Below are 16,141 nucleotides of genomic sequence, written 5' to 3'. Positions count from 1 at the left end.
AGACGGGCGGATCACGAGGTCAGGAGATCGAGACCATCCTGGCTAACACGGTGAAACCCCGTCTCTACTAAAAAATCCAAAAATCTAGCCGGGCGAGGTGGCAGGCGCCTGTAGTCCCAGCTACTCGGGAGGCTGAGCCAGGAGAATGGCGTGAACCTGGGAGGCGGAGCTTGCAGTGAGCTGAGATCCGGCCACTGTACTCCGTCTCAAAAAAAAAAAAGAAAAGTAGGTGGGCAGAAGCTTCTGTCAATCCCAGGCTTCTTCCCTCTCTCTGTGGTCTCAGGAAATGGAAGAGCCAAAGGGGTACCTTATACAGTGTCCAAGACATACACGCACAGGCTACACATGTACAAGACACATGTGCAGAGTCCACGCAACTACAGGACACGTGTAGACACAAGGTGCATATGTGTCACATATGGGCGAGATTCATGTGCAGAGTCCATATGTGCATAGGCCGTGTGACTATGGCACAAGAACTCCATCTCCCCAGGTCAGGCTGGAGAGAAAAGGGGAGGACTCCAGGGCCTCTCGAGGCCTCTCAAGGCTGAGGCTGGTACTGGCCCTCCGTGGCCGTGAAGAAGTCCTCCAGCACACTGCGCAGGTAGTCAAAGGTGGGCCGGTCCTCTGGGCGCTCCTTCCAGCACAGCCTCATAAGTTGGTACAGCTCCTCTGGACAGTTTTCGGGGCACGGCATGCGGTAGCCTCGCTCCAGGTTCTGAATCACCTCCGGGTTGGTCATCCCTAGGGGTTGATGGGAGAAAGGACATGAAGGTCAGGCACTGGAAGCCCACAGGCAGGGGTAATGTTCGGAATATTAAACTGGCACAGTGTGAGCACCAACCCAAAAGAATCTTGGTCTTCATCAATGGTAAGGTCATACAAGCCGTACTTGCTGAATGTCAGTCACACCACTTGGAGTGCCTGGTATAGATTATTTCTTTTTTTTTTTTTTGGAAATGGAGTTTCACTCTTGTTGCCCAGGCTGGAGTGCAATGGCACGATCTCAGCTCACCACAACCTCCACCTCCCAGGTTCAAGCGATTCTCCTGCCTCAGCCTCTGGAGTAGCTGGGATTACAGGCATGCACCACCATGCCCAGCTAATTTTGTATTTTAGTAGAGATGGGTTTCTCCATGTTGGTCAGGCTGGTCTTGAACTCCCGACCTCAGGTGATCCGCCCGCCTTGGCCTCCCAAAGTGCTGGATTACAGGCATGAGCCACCGTTCCCAGCTAATTATTTACTTTAAATAAAAAAATGTTGGCCGGGCGCGGTGGCTCACGCCTGTAATCCCAACACTTTGGGAGGCCAAGGCAGGTGGATCACGAGGTCAGGAGATCGAGACCATCCTGGCTAACACGGTGAAACTCCATCTTTACTAAAAATACAAAAAAGTAGCCGGGCATGGTGGTGTGCGCCTGTAGTCCCAGCTACTCTGGAGCCTAAGGCAGGAGAATGGCGTGAACCTGGGAGGTGGAGCTTGCAGTGAGCCAAGATCGCACCACTGCACTCCAGCCTGGGCGACAGAGCGAGACTCCATCTCAAAAAATAAATAAATGAATAAATAAATAAATAAAAACAAAAATAAAAAAATGTTTTAGATAAGGGATTTCACTATGTTGCCCAGGCTGGAGTGCAGCAGCTGTTCACAGGCACAATCATAGCACATGGCAGATTTGAACTCCTGGGTTCAAGTGATCCTCTCACCTCAGCCTCCTAAATAGCTAGACAACAGGTGCACACCACCATGACCGGCTTCCCTGGTATAAATTAAATGCTCAATAATACACACATGTTAGTTGTGGGACCTTGGGCGAGCCCAGTTTCCTTATTTGGAAAATAGAGTAAAGAGTAAATAGCTGTTCCTACCTGACAGAATTGTTATGAGGATTGAATGAGGATTGATGAGAAAGCATCAAATATAGTGCACAAGCCAGGCATGGTGGCTCACGTCTGTAATCCCAGCACTGTGGGAGGCCAAGGCAGGGAGATCTCTTGAGGCCAGGAGTTCAAGACCAGCCTGAACAACATGGCAAAACCCCATCTTTACTAAAAATACAAAAATTAGCTGGGCATGGTGGTACATGCCTGTAGTCCCAGCTACTTGGGAGGCTGAGGCACAGTAATTGCTTGAACCCAGGAGGTGGAGGTGCAGAGGTTGTAGTGAACTGAGACTGTGCCATTACACTCCAGCCTGAGCAACTCCAGCCAGACTCTTGTCTCAAAAAATAAAAAATAAATAAAAATTATATATATATATATCACAGAAAGCATCGAATCTATCCAGGCACAGAAAGTCTGGATCGGAGATGCTTCATAGAGGGCACCTGAGGCCAGGTGCGGTGGCTCACGCCTGTAATCCCGGCACTTTGGGAGGCTGAGGCAGGTGGATCACCTGAGGTTAGGAGTTTGAAACCAGCCTGGCCAACATGGTAAAACCCTGTTTGTACTAAAAAAAATACAAAAATTAGCTGGGCGTGGTGGCATACACCTGTAATTCCAGCTACTCAAGAGACTGAGGCAGAAGAATCACTTAAACCCAGGAGGTAGAGGTTGCAGTGAGCTGAGATCATGCCACTGTACTCCAACCTGGGTGACAGAGGGAGACTCTGTCTGAAATACATACATAAATAAATAAGTAATAAAGGGCACCTGGGATGATGATTATTTGGTAGGAATGATGAGATGGTCAGGGCCTAGGGCAGCATGGGCACCCACAACCAAGACAGTGGTGAAGTCTCTCCAGTTTTAAGACCAGGCACATGACATCCTGCATCAGGAAGCCAAATGGACGCTGGGCCTCAGCAAAGCAGACCTTATTTGGGCTTGAGAAGGTTCCCCAGGCGGCTCCATGACCCAGATGAAATAGTCTTTGAGCTGGTTCCCTCCCTTTATGCTGGTCCTGGCCCCTCTGGCAGGCGTTTGGCATGTAGACCCCAAGAAGAACTGCTCTGGAGAACTACGTGATCACAGCAGTAACACAGCTCCCTCCTTCCCTGTTTCTAAATTGCTCATGTAGTGTCTGGTTTCTCCTTCAGTCTTCTGAACAAAGATTGTGACAAGCAGTTCCCAAAGACCAAAATCTTATAGGGTATTTACAAAATCAAAGTTTTGCTCCTGGAAAGTTTGGGACTGAAGCCTGGTCAACAGAGACCCTTTTTCCCCAGGACTTGTACAAGGGAGGCCTCTACCTATGGGACTCTCACAGTTTTATTTTTTTTTACTTTTTGAGACAGAGTCTCACTGTGTTGCCCAGGCTGGAGTGCAATGGCATGGTCTCGGCTCACTGCAACCTCCACCTCCCAGGTTCAAGGGATTCCCCTGCCTCAGCTTCCTGAGTAGCTGGGACTACAGGCGCATGCCACCACACCTGGCTAATTTTTGTACTTTTAGTAGAGATGGGGTTTCACTATGTTGGTCAGGCTGGTCTCCAACTCCTGACCACGTGATCTGCCCATCTCAGCCTCCCAAAGTGCAAGGATTGCAAGCGTGAGCCACCATGCCCGACCGGGACTCTCACATTTTAAAATTAGGGCATAGGAGGACATAGGCCACAGAACTACATGGCCAGAGTTAGGGGATGCAAGCCCACAGGTTAAATCCAGCCAGAGTATGGCCCACAGATCCACTTTGGATTGGCCCTAGAGTGGTTTTGTTTATTTATTCATTTAATTAATTTATTTAATTTATTTATATTTATTTTTGGGATGGACTCTCACTCTGTCGCGCAGGCTGGAGTGCAATGGCGTGATCATGGCTCACTGCAACCTCTGCCTCCAGGGTTCAAGTGATTCTCCTGCCTCAGCCTCCTTAGTGGCTGGGACTACAGGTCCCACCACTACGCCTGGCTAATATTTTTGTATTTTTAGCAGAGATGGGGTTTCACCATGTTGGCCAGGCTGGTCTTGAACTCCTGACCTTGTGATCTGCCCACCTCAGCTTCCCAAAGTGCTGGGATTACAGGCGTGAGTCACCGTGCCCAGCCCCTAGAGTGCTTTTAAACAATTTGACTCGATCGCCAATAAATGGAAATGAACAAATTTTCCTAAAACTCCAAGTTTTGGCTTCTCTTATAAAAACAAAAGATCTGGTTTTTCAGGTCCCCCACGCCTTAATTGCAACCATCTGCTGGAGCAGCTGCAAGTTTACCAAGGTCCCCATTTCTCCCCATTGTCTCCCTGACCCTAATGCTACATGTCAGTTTCCATTTATCATCATGCTTTCACTGCCTATTTTCTTCTAATAGATACATTCCCTATGGGTTTGCTTCTGTGGGAATAGACGAGGAGCAGTGAGGACCCCTGGCAGGATAACTGGAGAGTATTTCCATATTTCCAGCTCCAGCACTACCCCTGGACTCTGGGTTGGGGCAAGCCCAGGGCAGGGAAGCCCCTCAGCTTTTCACCTGTCTCCAAGGTGTTTTTTTTGTTTTTGTTTTTGTTTTGAGACGGAGTCTCGCTTTGTCGCCCAGGCTGGAGTGCAGTGGTACGACCTCGGCTCACTGCAACCTCTGCCTCCCAGGTTCAAGCAATTCTCCTGCCTCAGCCTCCTGAGTATCTGAGATTACCGGTGCGCACCACCAGGCCCGGCTAATTTTTAATTTTTTTTTTTTTAAGTAGAGATGGAATTTCACCATGTTGGTCAGGCTGGTCTCAAACACCTGACCTTGTGATCCACCAGCCTCGGCCTCCCAAAGTGCTAGGATTACAGGCGTGAGCCACCACATCTGGCCTTCCAAGGTGTCTTTACCTTCCTTGGAGCAAAGGTCTGTTCACCTTACTCTGGGGATGTGGGACGCTTCTACAAATTTAGCCACTGTGCCGCGCCTCCCTACTCCGTTGTCTTTGTGCTCCATTTCCTCTCCCCAGAGTTTCTTAGCAAGTTCCTTTCAAAAAATTCCATCCCTGTCTTGGCTGAATTCAGGGGTAAAGGGCTTTGTCCAGGAGATGGTGAGGGAGTCAGTGTATACTGACAACCTACTATGAGTCAGGCTCTTTCACAAATGGTCTCTCATTTTTCCTTTTTTTTTTTTTTTTTTTTTTTGAGACAAGTTCTCTCTCTGTTGCTCAGGCTGGAGTGCAATAGAACGATCATGGCTCACTGCACCCTCAACCTCCTGGGCTCAAGCGATCCTCCCACCTCAGCCTCCCAAAAAGCTGAAACTACAGGTGTGTGCCACCATGCCCAGCTAATTTTTAATTTTTTTTGGGGGGGGGAAGAGATGGAGTCTCTCTTTTTCTTTTTTTGAGGCAGGGTCTTGGTCTGTTGCCCTAGGCTGGAGTGCTATGGCATGATCTTGGCTCACTGCAACCTCTCCCTCCCTGGCTCAGGTGATCCTCCCACCTCAGCCTTCTGAGTAGCTGGGACTACAGGCACATGCCACCAAACCTGGCTAATTTTTGTTTTTGTGGAGATGGGGTTTCGACCTGTTGCCCAGGCTGGTCTCAAACTTCTGGGCTCAAGCCATCCTCCCACCTTGGTCTCCCAAAGTTCTGGGATTATAGGCATGAGCCACTGTACCTGGCCTAGTCTCTTATTTTTAATATCAGGAAACTGAGACTCAGAGAAGTGAAGTGACTAGTTCAAAGTGATGATTGATAATAGCTTAGTATTGACCAAGCACTGTTCTAATCTCATATTAGAGATGAGAACAGATGGGAAAGAAGGAATGATCTGAACAAAGTCAAACAGAAAGTTAGAAACAGTGGCAGATCTGCTAATAAAAGGTAGGCCTCTTGTTCCTGAGCTAGATCCTCTTCTACCATACTAGGCTGCCTGGGCCACAACTAAAGAAAAGAGCTGGGGCCGGGCGCGGTGGCTCATGCCTGTAATCGCAGCACTTTGGGAGGCCGAGGCGGGTGGATCACGAGGTCAGGAGATTGAGACCATCCTGGCTAACATGGTGAAACCCCGTCTCTACTAAAAATACAAAAAATTAGCCGGGCATGGTGGCACGCACCTGGAATCCTAGCTATTTGGGAGGCTGAGGCAGGAGAATTGCTTGAACCCAGGAGGCAGAGGTTGCAGTGATCCGAGATGGCGCCACTGCACTCCAACCTGGGCGACAGAGCTAGACTCCACCTCAAAAAAAGAGAAAAAGAAAAGAGCTGGGGTTATTAAAGAGAGATACAGAGATGGAAGCCAGCTCTGGGACATGTGGCATCTGCCTCGGGATGTTGGAGTCATACCCCTGAAAGGATAGAGGAGATGCAACTACAAAGTTTCAGATTCTGAGACTGGAAAGAATTGAGTGGGGAGACATGGACTTGCTGCCCTTCCCATCACCCTTTCAGTTCCTGCCCTTGGCTCTAACCTGGGTAAGGGATGCGGCCATGGGTGACAATTTCCGTCAGCAGGATCCCAAAAGACCACACATCCGACTTGATGGTGAATGTCCCATAGTTAATGGCTTCTGGCGCTGTCCACTTAATGGGAAACTTGGCTCCTAAGGAGGAGGCAGAGTGAGGTCACCTGGGTCTGCTTGGCTAGACCCTGCAGGGCCCAGATCACCCTTAAATCTCACACTTACCCTCCCTGGCTGTGTACTCGTTGTCTTCAATGAGGCGTGCTAGGCCAAAGTCTGCAATCTTGCAGCTCAGGGTGTCAGACACCAGAATGTTGGCAGCCCGAAGGTCACGATGAATATAATTCCGCTCTTCAATGAATGCCATGCCTTCTGCAATCTGCAGGACAAACACAGATCAGCAATCCTGAGCCAGATGTCTTCACGCCACTGGCCTGTGCCCTTGCCCAGCCCCTCCCCAGTCTCCTTACTTGGGCTGCCATGTCCAGGAGTTTGTTGATGGTCAACTTGATGCCTGAAGAGGTCTTGAGAAAATCCACTAGACTCCCTGTGGGCAGAAGCAAGAGTTGCTGGCCTAAGTTGCCCCAGGAGGAGGTCCCCAGACCCTTCTCCCAGACCCTTTTCACATGTCTGGAAGTGTGTCTGACATGTGAAAAGGAAGAGTGAAGAGTGAGAATGGAGGAGTGTGTGTTCAGGGTAAGGATGCCCAGGATATGTGAAGGTTTTTTTGCAGAGGGAGGGGTTAGGGTAGAGCACGCTGGGAGGGATCTGTAGGTTTTTCATCATCAATAAGGTAGAATTCAGACTCCTCAACTAGTATCCAAAGCTTGACATGGGCGACACTGGTAGCTTCTTCTCTTTCCCTCACTCTGCCTTTGACTTCAAACACTTTAACAATTTTGAGATCCTGCACTCAGACTACTAGGCTGTCACCCCAAAGCCTCTTTATTTCATCTCTGCCTGCTAAAAAAAATTCTACTTTTCTTTCATGGCCCAGTTAGACTGCCCCTCTAGGAAGCCTCTCTAGATCTTAGCAGGCATAATAAACTGGATCATCATCTACACTCCCATGGGCATGCTGGAACTTTCCCATGGCACAAACTCTGGTTTCCCAGTACCTGTAACTGGGGAACCTTGACAACAGGAACCTTGTTTCATCCATCCATGTTCCTGGTGCCCAGCCCAGAGTAAGAAACAATAACAATGTGCTGAATATATTGGATGGAATACAGAAAGAGGGGGTCTGGGGGTCTGAAGGACCACCTCTCTAATAGTGGAGGGCAGCTGGACATGAGTGGAAGTTGCTAGGATGGAGTGAATGACCACTGGCCCTTCCCAAGAGATTAAAACCCTGTGAAATGGCCGGGCGCGGTGGCTCATGCCTGTAATCCCAGCACTTTGGGAGGCTGAGGCGGGTGGATCACAAGGTCAGGAGATCGAGACCACGGTGAAACCCCGTCTCTACTAAAAATACAAAAAATTAGCCAGGCGCGGTGGCGGGCGCCTGTAGTCCCAGCTACTCAGGAGGCTGAGGCAGGAGAATGGCGTGAACCCGGGAGATGGAGCTTGCAGTGAGCTGAGATCGCGCCACTGCACTCCAGCCTGGGCGACAGAGCGAGACTCCGTCTCAAAAAAAAAAAACCCTGTGAAAGGATGACAGCAACCTGAGTGTCCCCACTTTGAGTGCTGAACTAGTTACCAAAGACAAAGACCTCCCCCACACACAGCAAATACATAGACATATATATACCGCCATTCTTCCATTGTGTCCATGGCAGATGTTACTAATCATTCCCAGCACTCACTTCCATTGAACCTCAGAATCCTTCTCCAGCGCTACAAGCAACTACCAATCAAAGTCGATACACATGATAGACTGGGCATGGTGGCTCACACCTGTAATCCCAGCCCTTTGGGAGGCCAAGGCGGGAGGATCACCTGAGGTCAGGAGATCGACAGCAGCCTGGCCAACAAGGTGAAAACCTGTCTCTACTAAAAATACAAAAATTAGCCAGGCATGGTGGCACATGCTTGTGGTCCCAGTTACTTGGGAGTCTGAGGCATGAGAATCACTTGAACCCAGGAGGAGGAGGTTGAAGTGAGCTGAGATCGTGCCGCTGCACTCCAGCCTGGAGGACAGAGTGAGACAAAAAAAAAAAAATACACATGACATAATCTATTTGCGATTTCCCATTAGCCAATGAACAGCTTGTTTCTCTTCCTGAAAGAAGGATAGATCTTACACTCCCAAAGAATCAGAGCCAGATAACAGCGACAAACCTATTGATCAGTTACTATATAGTAGCCATAGTTTTGTGTTTTTTTGTGTGTTTTGTTTTTTTGAGACAAGGTCTCACTCTGTTACCCAGGTTGGAGTGCAGTGGTGCAATCACAGCTCAGTGCAGCCTCAACCTCCTGGGCTCAAGTGGTCCTCCCACCTCAGCCTCCCAAGTAACTGGGACTACAGGCATACACCACCACGCTTGGCTAATTTTTACAAATTTATTGTAGGAATGAGGTCTCACTATGTTGCATGGACTGGTCTTGAACTTCTGGGCTCAAGTGATCCACCCACCTTGGCCTCCCAAAGTGCTGAGGTTATAGGCTTGAGCCACTACACCTGGAAGTAGGCATAGTTCTTTTTTTTTTTTTTTTTTTTTTTTTGAGACCAAGTGTCACTCTATCGCCCAGGCAGGAGTGCAGTGGTGCGATCTTGGCTCACTGTAAACTCTGCCTCCTGGGTTCACGTCATTCTCCTGCTTCAGCCTCCTGAGTAGCTGGGACTACAAGTGCCCGCCACCGCGCCGGCTAATTTTTTTTATTTTTAGTAGAGATGGGGTTTCACTGTGTTAGCCAGGATGGTCTCGATCTCCTGACCTTATGATCCACCCACCTTGGCCTCCCAAAGTGTTGGGATTACAGGCGTGAGCCACTGCACCCGCCTAAAGTAGGGCATAGTCCTTTTTTTTTGAGACGGAGTCTCGCTACAGTCACCCAGGCTGGAGTGCAGGGCGCCGATCTCGCTCACTGCAAGCTCCGGCCCCAGGTCGGCCATTCCCTCCTGCCTCAGCCTCCGGTAGCTGGGACTACAGGCGCCTCGCCACTATGCCCGCTAGTTTTGTATTTTTAGTAGAGACGGGTTTCACCATGTTAGCCAGGGATGGTCTCGGGATCTCTGACCTTGTGATCCGCCCGCCTCCCCAAAGTGCTGGGATTACAGGCTTGAGCCACCGCGCCCGGCCAGGTAGGCATAGTTCTAACTGCTCTATATGCATTAATTATTTCATCCTCACAAGACCCTATGAGGAGGTTACTAATGCGTTATTATAGTAGGAAATCATGACAGAAAGAGGTGATGTAATTATCACAAAGCCATAAAATCATGAAGCCAGACTTCTGACCCAGGCAGTCAGATGCTAGAGGCCTTGATGAATACTCTGTATTAATTCTGGTGAGCCCATTTAGATTTCTGCTGTTATTCTTGGGGAAACTGAGACAGTGCAGGCACTTGGCCTGTCACACAGCAAATCGGTGTGAACAAAGCTGAGGCTAGAAACTCGTATTCCTCTTCCTGGGGCTCTCACTCTGTCCAGTATCAGACCAAGAGGGGTGCGGGATGGGGGGGCTCACTCAGAACTGAAAAAGAGGGCTTCCGGGGCAGATCTGCCCTCCCAAAGCTCAGGGGCAGAAGGGAGAGAAACAGGGGTAGGGACCCATTCGCTTTCTGAGATCAAGCATCCTGAGATCAAGGTAGGGCTTTGAAGAAGGTAAACAGAATGGCAGGTCAGGGCAGGTTGGGGTGAATGCTCTTCCAGAACATTCTTGCTATCTTAGGCTCGCCCCCAGACAGGATCAGAGGATATACCTTTTTCACATGCCTGGAGGTCAGTCTTTTTTTTTTTTTTCTTTTTCTTTTTTTTTTGAGATGGAGTCTTGCTCAGTCGCCCAGGCTGGAGTGCAGTGGCGCAATCTCGGCTCACTGCAACCTCCGTCTCCCGGGTTCACGCCATTCTCCTGCCTCAGCCTCCCGAGTAGCTGGGACTACAGGTGCCCACCACCACGCCTGGCTAATTTTTTGTATTTTTTAGTAGAGATGGGATTTCACCGTGTTAGCCAGGATGGTCTCGATCTCCTGACCTGGTGATCCGCCCGTCTCAGCCTCCCAAAGTGCTGGGATTACAGCTGTGAGCCACGGCACCCGGCCTTTTTTCTTTTTGAGACAGAGCTCTGTCACCCAGGCTGGAGTTCAGTGGCATGATCTTGGTTCACTGCAATTGCAACCTCATCCTCCCAGATTAAAGGGATTCTCCTGCCTCAGCCTTCTGAGTAGCTGGGATTACAGGCATGCACCACCACACCTGGCTAATTTTTGTATTTTTAGTAGAGACGGGGTTTCACCATGTTGGTCAGGCTGGTCTCGAACTCCTGACCTCGTGATCTGCTGGCCTCAGCCTCCCAAAGTGCTGGGATTACAGGCCTGAGCCACCGCGCCCAGCTGGAGGTGAGTCTTTAGGGGCCAGGAAAGCTCAAGAAACCCTCCTTGCTTGAGCTTTGGGCCAGAAAAAAAGGTGTACTTTCACCCTCCGGCAGGGACAGCGGGGAGAGCAGTGTCCCCCGGCAGCCGACTCGGGCGGCACCCACCATTCTCCATGTATTCAGTGATGATGTAGATGGGCTCCTGGGTGACCACAGCGTAGAGCCGAACCAGCCGCTGGTGTTGCAGCTGCTTCATGAGGTTGGCCTCGGCCAGGAAGGCGTCCGGGGACATGCTACCCTGCTTCAAGCTCTTCACTGCCACCTTTGTGTGCCCGTTGTAGTACCCTGGATCGGGGAAGGGAAGGAGTGGGAGAGTCGCCAGGCAGCTGTCCTGGGACTCTCACCACCTCAGCAGCCCCTCCCGTTCCCCTCTTCCTGGGCAGTCCTGGAGGCCACACTCACCCATCCACACCTCCCCGAACTGTCCAGCCCCCAGCCGCTCCACCAGCTTCAGCGTCTCCCTGGGAACCTCCCACTCGTCCTCCCACCACGGCTTCTGGGGCTTCTGGGTCTGGCAGGGGCGGCTCAGCCGTGTGCACAGCCCATCTGAAGCATCTGCGAGGACAAGGGAGGGGTGAAGACTGTCAATATGGCAGGCCTCGTATTGACACCACTTCCCCCACTTCTCCAAGCTCCTATCTAGGTGAAGTGGACTAGCAGGGGGGTGTAGGGCTGTCACCCAAACACTTGGGTCCGTAGGGTCAAGTTCCACACCTCACCCACTGCGGGGAATGGAGGAGCGCATTGAAAGATGGATGGGGGACACCCGAGGGGGACTGAAGGGAGGTAGGCTGATAGGGCACGGGGGAGGGGTCCTGCCGGGCTCACTGGTGTAATGGCGGACCAGTTCATGCAGGCCGGGAAAAGTGATTCGGGGGGAGATGTAGAAGCCACCGTTGTCCAGATTGCGGATTTTGTAATGTTTCACCACCTCTCCCTGGTTCTGGTCGAAGTCCCGGACCGACAGTGAAAACGATCCTGAATGAATGAATGGATGGACAAAGGGACTAAAGAACGCAGTGAGTCTGGCCCGCCACTGCGCCCCCCTCGGGCTCACCCCGCGTCCCCACCTCGGGCTCACCCCGCGTCCCCACCTCGGGCTCACCCTGCGCTCCCCCTCGGACTCACCCCGCGTCCCCCTCGGGCTCACCCCGCGTCCCCACCTCGGGCTCACCCTGTGCTCCCCCTCGGACTCACCCCGCGCCCCCCTCGGGCTCATCCCGCGCCCCCACCTCGGGCACACCCTGCGGCACCCCTGCGCCCGGTCGAGACCACTGCCCGCTCACCCGCGGTGCTCTCGCTCTCCCGGATGAGGAAGGAGCCGTGAGTGTTCCCGGGCGCCAGGAGCTGCCGCTCCGCGTCCTTGCGGCTCAGGTTCTTGAAGAACCAGCTGTGCAGGGCGGAAGCGAACGAAGGCTGTCGTCGGATCTTCCTCCGTGGCCCTCAAGCCTTCACCGCCACCCCAGGCCCACTCCCTGCTCCAGGATCCCTAGATCTGCTCCCACTCACCCCCACGACGGGTCCCCACTTACGGTTCGGGCTCCAGGCTGTTCGCCTTGGCCACAAAATTGAAGGGGATGAAGCCTTCCTGGCCTGTGGTCAGGGACTGCGCCTTCCACCACTCGCCGCTCCTGCGCCACGGAGGCGGATCAGTGTGGCTAGCTCAGCCGTCGACCTGAGACCCTCCCTCAAAGACCCCTCCACCCCTTAAGCCAGCCTCGCCGAACCCTGGCTCAGCAGTCCTGAGCCTTGAATTTTGTCCCAAGGGCGGCCACCCCAACCGGTGGCCTCAGGAGGGCTGTGGTCCCTCACGGACTCCGCCAGAGCAAGGTGGAGAGGGACTCACTGCTCCAGGATGCGGAGCTGCTCCCCCTTCTCAAAGCCCAGGTCTCCGTCGTGAGAGGGCTCATAGCTGTGCAGGGCGATAACCAGGTTGTCTGTAAAAACAAGGGGCATCAGGGAGAACCGGGCTGGGATGGGCAGAAAGCCTGGAGTTACAGGGCGGGGGACAAGGAAGGTAGGACCAGGGAGAGAGTAGGTGGGGGTGAGGTGGAAGCCAACAGCCAGGGATCGGCAGGCCTTGTCTTTCAGGCCCTGCTGCCTGGGGTCACCTTGCAGTGGGGAGGCCGGCGGATTGGAGCCTTCGTAGGTGACCAGTGGGTCCCGCACCTCAGAGCCATTTCTGATGAGCAGCTGTGGAGTAGGGGATGAGGGTGGGGTCAGAAAGCAGAAGACTGGGTTAGACTCTGGCCCCCTTCACCCCTGCCCTGCTCTCAGTCTCTCCAGCCTGGTTGGGTGTTATCCCTGAGTCTACCAGCTACTTGCTGTGTGATCTTAGGAGAGTCATTTCTTTCTCCTGGGTTGCATGCTCTACCCAACTCCCTCACCAAGGCCCCTGTCTCGCCTCTTACCGTGCCCTTGCCATCCAGTGGGACTATGGGATAATGGCAGTTCTCACACACATCGATGTTTTCCATCCAGTCATCTTCCGGGTGTGAGCTGCAGCCACAGCCCATGGTCCCTGAGGGAATGGAGAGGGGGCTGAAGGGGCTCCCCCAAGATCTGCTCCCCAACATCAGACATCATGGGGCCTTGCCCTGGAAAGTTCCAAAAGTACCTGAGATTGTGAGATCCTGGGATCTCCATTCACCAGCCACAGAAAAGCTAAAAGAGGGGGTCCCAGCTCCAAACCGTTGCTCCCTCTGAGCCCTCAGGCTGCAAGTAAATTCACACACGGCCCCTGAGCTCTAGCCCCACCCTCCCACCTGGGATGGGCAAACCGCCACAGGCACCTTTGTTAGTCTAGTTACCCACTTCCTGCCTCTGCCCCCTCCCTCTCCCTCTGCCGGCACCCTGTGTTGGGAGGACCACCTCCTAGAGATGACACACACTTTCCCAAGCCTGGGGGAGACCTGACTTATCAGACCCTCCCCTATTGGAGAGGTGTGCACGCCCCACCTACTATTATAATTCCCCTGTCTAGCTGAGGAGGCTGAGAAAGAGGCTTCTGCTCCCTAAGTCCACCATCAGGACCCCGCTGTTCCTCTCACACAGCCCCACAGTCACCTCACAGGGTTCCTTCAAACACGGGCGTGCTTCTCCCCAGCAGAAAACCCTCCAGTCAGTCTGTTGGCCATAACTTTTTTTTGTCGCTTATTTGCCTGTGTTAGCACTGGAAATTTTTTGTCTGATGAAATCAAGCAGAACTCCATAGATAAAGCGATAAGTGTGGGCCTGTTTTGTCTGAAGCAGAATGGGGCCCTCACTTTGAAGCCCCCGGAGTCCCTGCAGCTCCTCCTTGTCTAGGGCTGCTCCTCAGAGCTGCCCTGCCGTGTTTTGATGTACCAGCATTCCAGAACTTCAAGATCAAATCCACCTTCGCAGTCCATTCTGCTACACACACACTCTCACACCACACACTCACACACACCCTATATATACACACCCTACACACACACACAGAGGCACCCCCATCCCACCTCCACAGAGGCATCCACACACACTTTCACATACACACACACTCACCCCTCACAGGTACCCCCCCCACACCACACAGCACCCCACCCTCCCACACACAGGCACCTACACTCACACTCAATAAACACATACTCTCACCCCCCAAAAGTGACCCCCCCCACACACAGGCACCCACCCTCTCACACACACATTCACACACACTCTTACACACATATTCCCCACACACACAGGCACCCACACCCACAAACACACACACTCATCCACACACCCACACAGTCACACCCACAAACACACCCACATACACACACACACACACAGGCACCCACACCCACACACATGACCCCCACACACACATATTCATACACACACACAGGCACCTCCACATACCCCCACACCCATGCACACACCCACACACTCACCCCCACATACACTCACACACACGCACAGGCATCTCCTCCATACATACCCCCACACACCCACACACACACACACACAAACACCCACACACACAGGCACCCCACCCTCCATTACCACAGCCTGTACGAACTATCTTTATTTCTTCCCAGATAAACCTTATGTTTTTGATTTGAGTTCACCGTGCCGCCTGCTGGCGCAGTGTCGATCTCAGCTCACTGCAGCTCCGCCTCCCGGTTCACACCATTCTCCTGCTCATTTCCGAGTAGTTGACCAGGCGCACCGCCCGCTCGCTGTTTTTATTTTAGAGACGGGTTTCACCGTTAGCCAGGATGTTCTTCAATCTCTGACTGCATCCTTCCGTCTCGCTTTCCGGCGGATTGCTTGAGCCACCGTGACACGCCTGTTTACATTTCTAATGTTTTTACTTGATCCTTCTGCCCTCTCTCTCTTCGAGACAGGGTCCCCTTCCTACAGGCTGAAGGTAGTCGTGGTAATCCTTAGGACCTCCTGGGGCCCACAAGCTCTCTCCCATCCCCAACCCCCAGCAGCTAAGACTAGCAGTAATGCCCACCTGCCTAGCTGATTATTTTTTGTCTCCACCATGCCTAGTCTGGTCTCTTCGGAACTTAGGCTCAAGCAATCCTCCCAGTCAGCCTCCCAATGTTAGGGGATTGAGGGTGGCATGTGCCCATCACCAGTCGCTCTCTTGTCCACCTGTTTGCCCCTGTAGTTCACAGTCAGCCTCCCAGGTTGAGTGAGTGCCGCATCTCGCCACTGTGCTCCACTTCCTGTTCACGCCTATTCTCACCAGCCTCCGCGAGTAGCTGACCAGGCGCCACCTCGCCTCCTTCCTCAGCTGGCCTTTTATGAGACGGCAGCCTCTGCCCCAGCTAGCCAGGATGGCCTCCCTGTGGCCCTGACCTCTTGATCCACCCGCTTTGCCTCCAGGGGGCAGTAATTAGTGCCTAAATGCCCTGTCATTCCTGTTAATTTCTAATCCCCAACCTTCTGTGCCTAGTTCAATATTAATTTTTCCTAAACTCTGCCCCTCCCTCTGTGTCCTGCCCAAATTCTCCCCAGGCCTCCTCCCACAGGCCAGACCAACCACCCAAAGTTAACTTAATTTTAGTAGAGGTGTGTTTCACCATGTTGGCTGGTCTTGAACTCCCCAGCTGCCCTCTGCCAAATCCTCCTGCCTCAGCCTCCCAAAGTGCTGGGATTACAGGCACCTAGCCTAAATATCACCTAGTCTGTGAAGACTTCCCAATGGTCTTTGCTTCCCTCTCACCCCAGTCTCTTGCAACATTCTATTCAGACCTCAATAATCAACTTAGGCACAGAGTTCCACGATTACTGATTCACGTGTCACCCCAGGGTCCCACTGCCTCTCCCATACCTTTGATGAG

The 16,141-nt window shown here is 52.4% G+C and overlaps 1 protein-coding gene across 10 annotated transcripts in view; it reads right to left on the bottom strand.

Annotated features, from left to right (window-relative positions):
- Positions 1–206: 206 nt before the first annotated feature.
- The window catches only part of LCK (LCK proto-oncogene, Src family tyrosine kinase), a 32,883-nt gene continuing 16,948 nt past the window's right edge, over positions 207–16,141 (bottom strand). Inside the window, exons 2-14 of one of the 10 annotated variants that reach the window (XM_017959286.3) lie at positions 13,459–13,556; positions 13,253–13,362; positions 12,953–13,034; positions 12,688–12,778; positions 12,374–12,472; positions 12,128–12,231; positions 11,670–11,819; positions 11,244–11,396; positions 10,947–11,126; positions 6,776–6,852; positions 6,531–6,684; positions 6,315–6,446; positions 207–744 (exon numbers count right to left, since the gene is read on the bottom strand). In XM_017959286.3, the coding sequence (XP_017814775.3) occupies positions 542–744; positions 6,315–6,446; positions 6,531–6,684; positions 6,776–6,852; positions 10,947–11,126; positions 11,244–11,396; positions 11,670–11,819; positions 12,128–12,231; positions 12,374–12,472; positions 12,688–12,778; positions 12,953–13,034; positions 13,253–13,357 (1,530 nt within the window). In that variant the 5' untranslated portion in view covers positions 13,358–13,362; positions 13,459–13,556 and the 3' untranslated portion in view covers positions 207–541. Of the gene's footprint in view, positions 745–6,314; positions 6,447–6,530; positions 6,685–6,775; positions 6,853–10,946; positions 11,127–11,243; positions 11,397–11,669; positions 11,820–12,127; positions 12,232–12,373; positions 12,473–12,687; positions 13,035–13,252; positions 13,439–13,458; positions 13,574–16,141 lie in introns of those variants that run through there. The other 9 variants (XM_009203903.4, XM_009203914.4, XM_009203891.4 and 6 more) reach the window with 9 other exon arrangements.

This window comes from Papio anubis, chromosome 1 (genome assembly GCF_008728515.1).
Source record: "Papio anubis isolate 15944 chromosome 1, Panubis1.0, whole genome shotgun sequence".
Lineage (NCBI taxonomy): Eukaryota > Metazoa > Chordata > Mammalia > Primates > Cercopithecidae > Papio > Papio anubis.
Note: the sequence above shows the minus strand (reverse complement) of the source record. Positions and strands in the feature narration are given on the sequence as shown.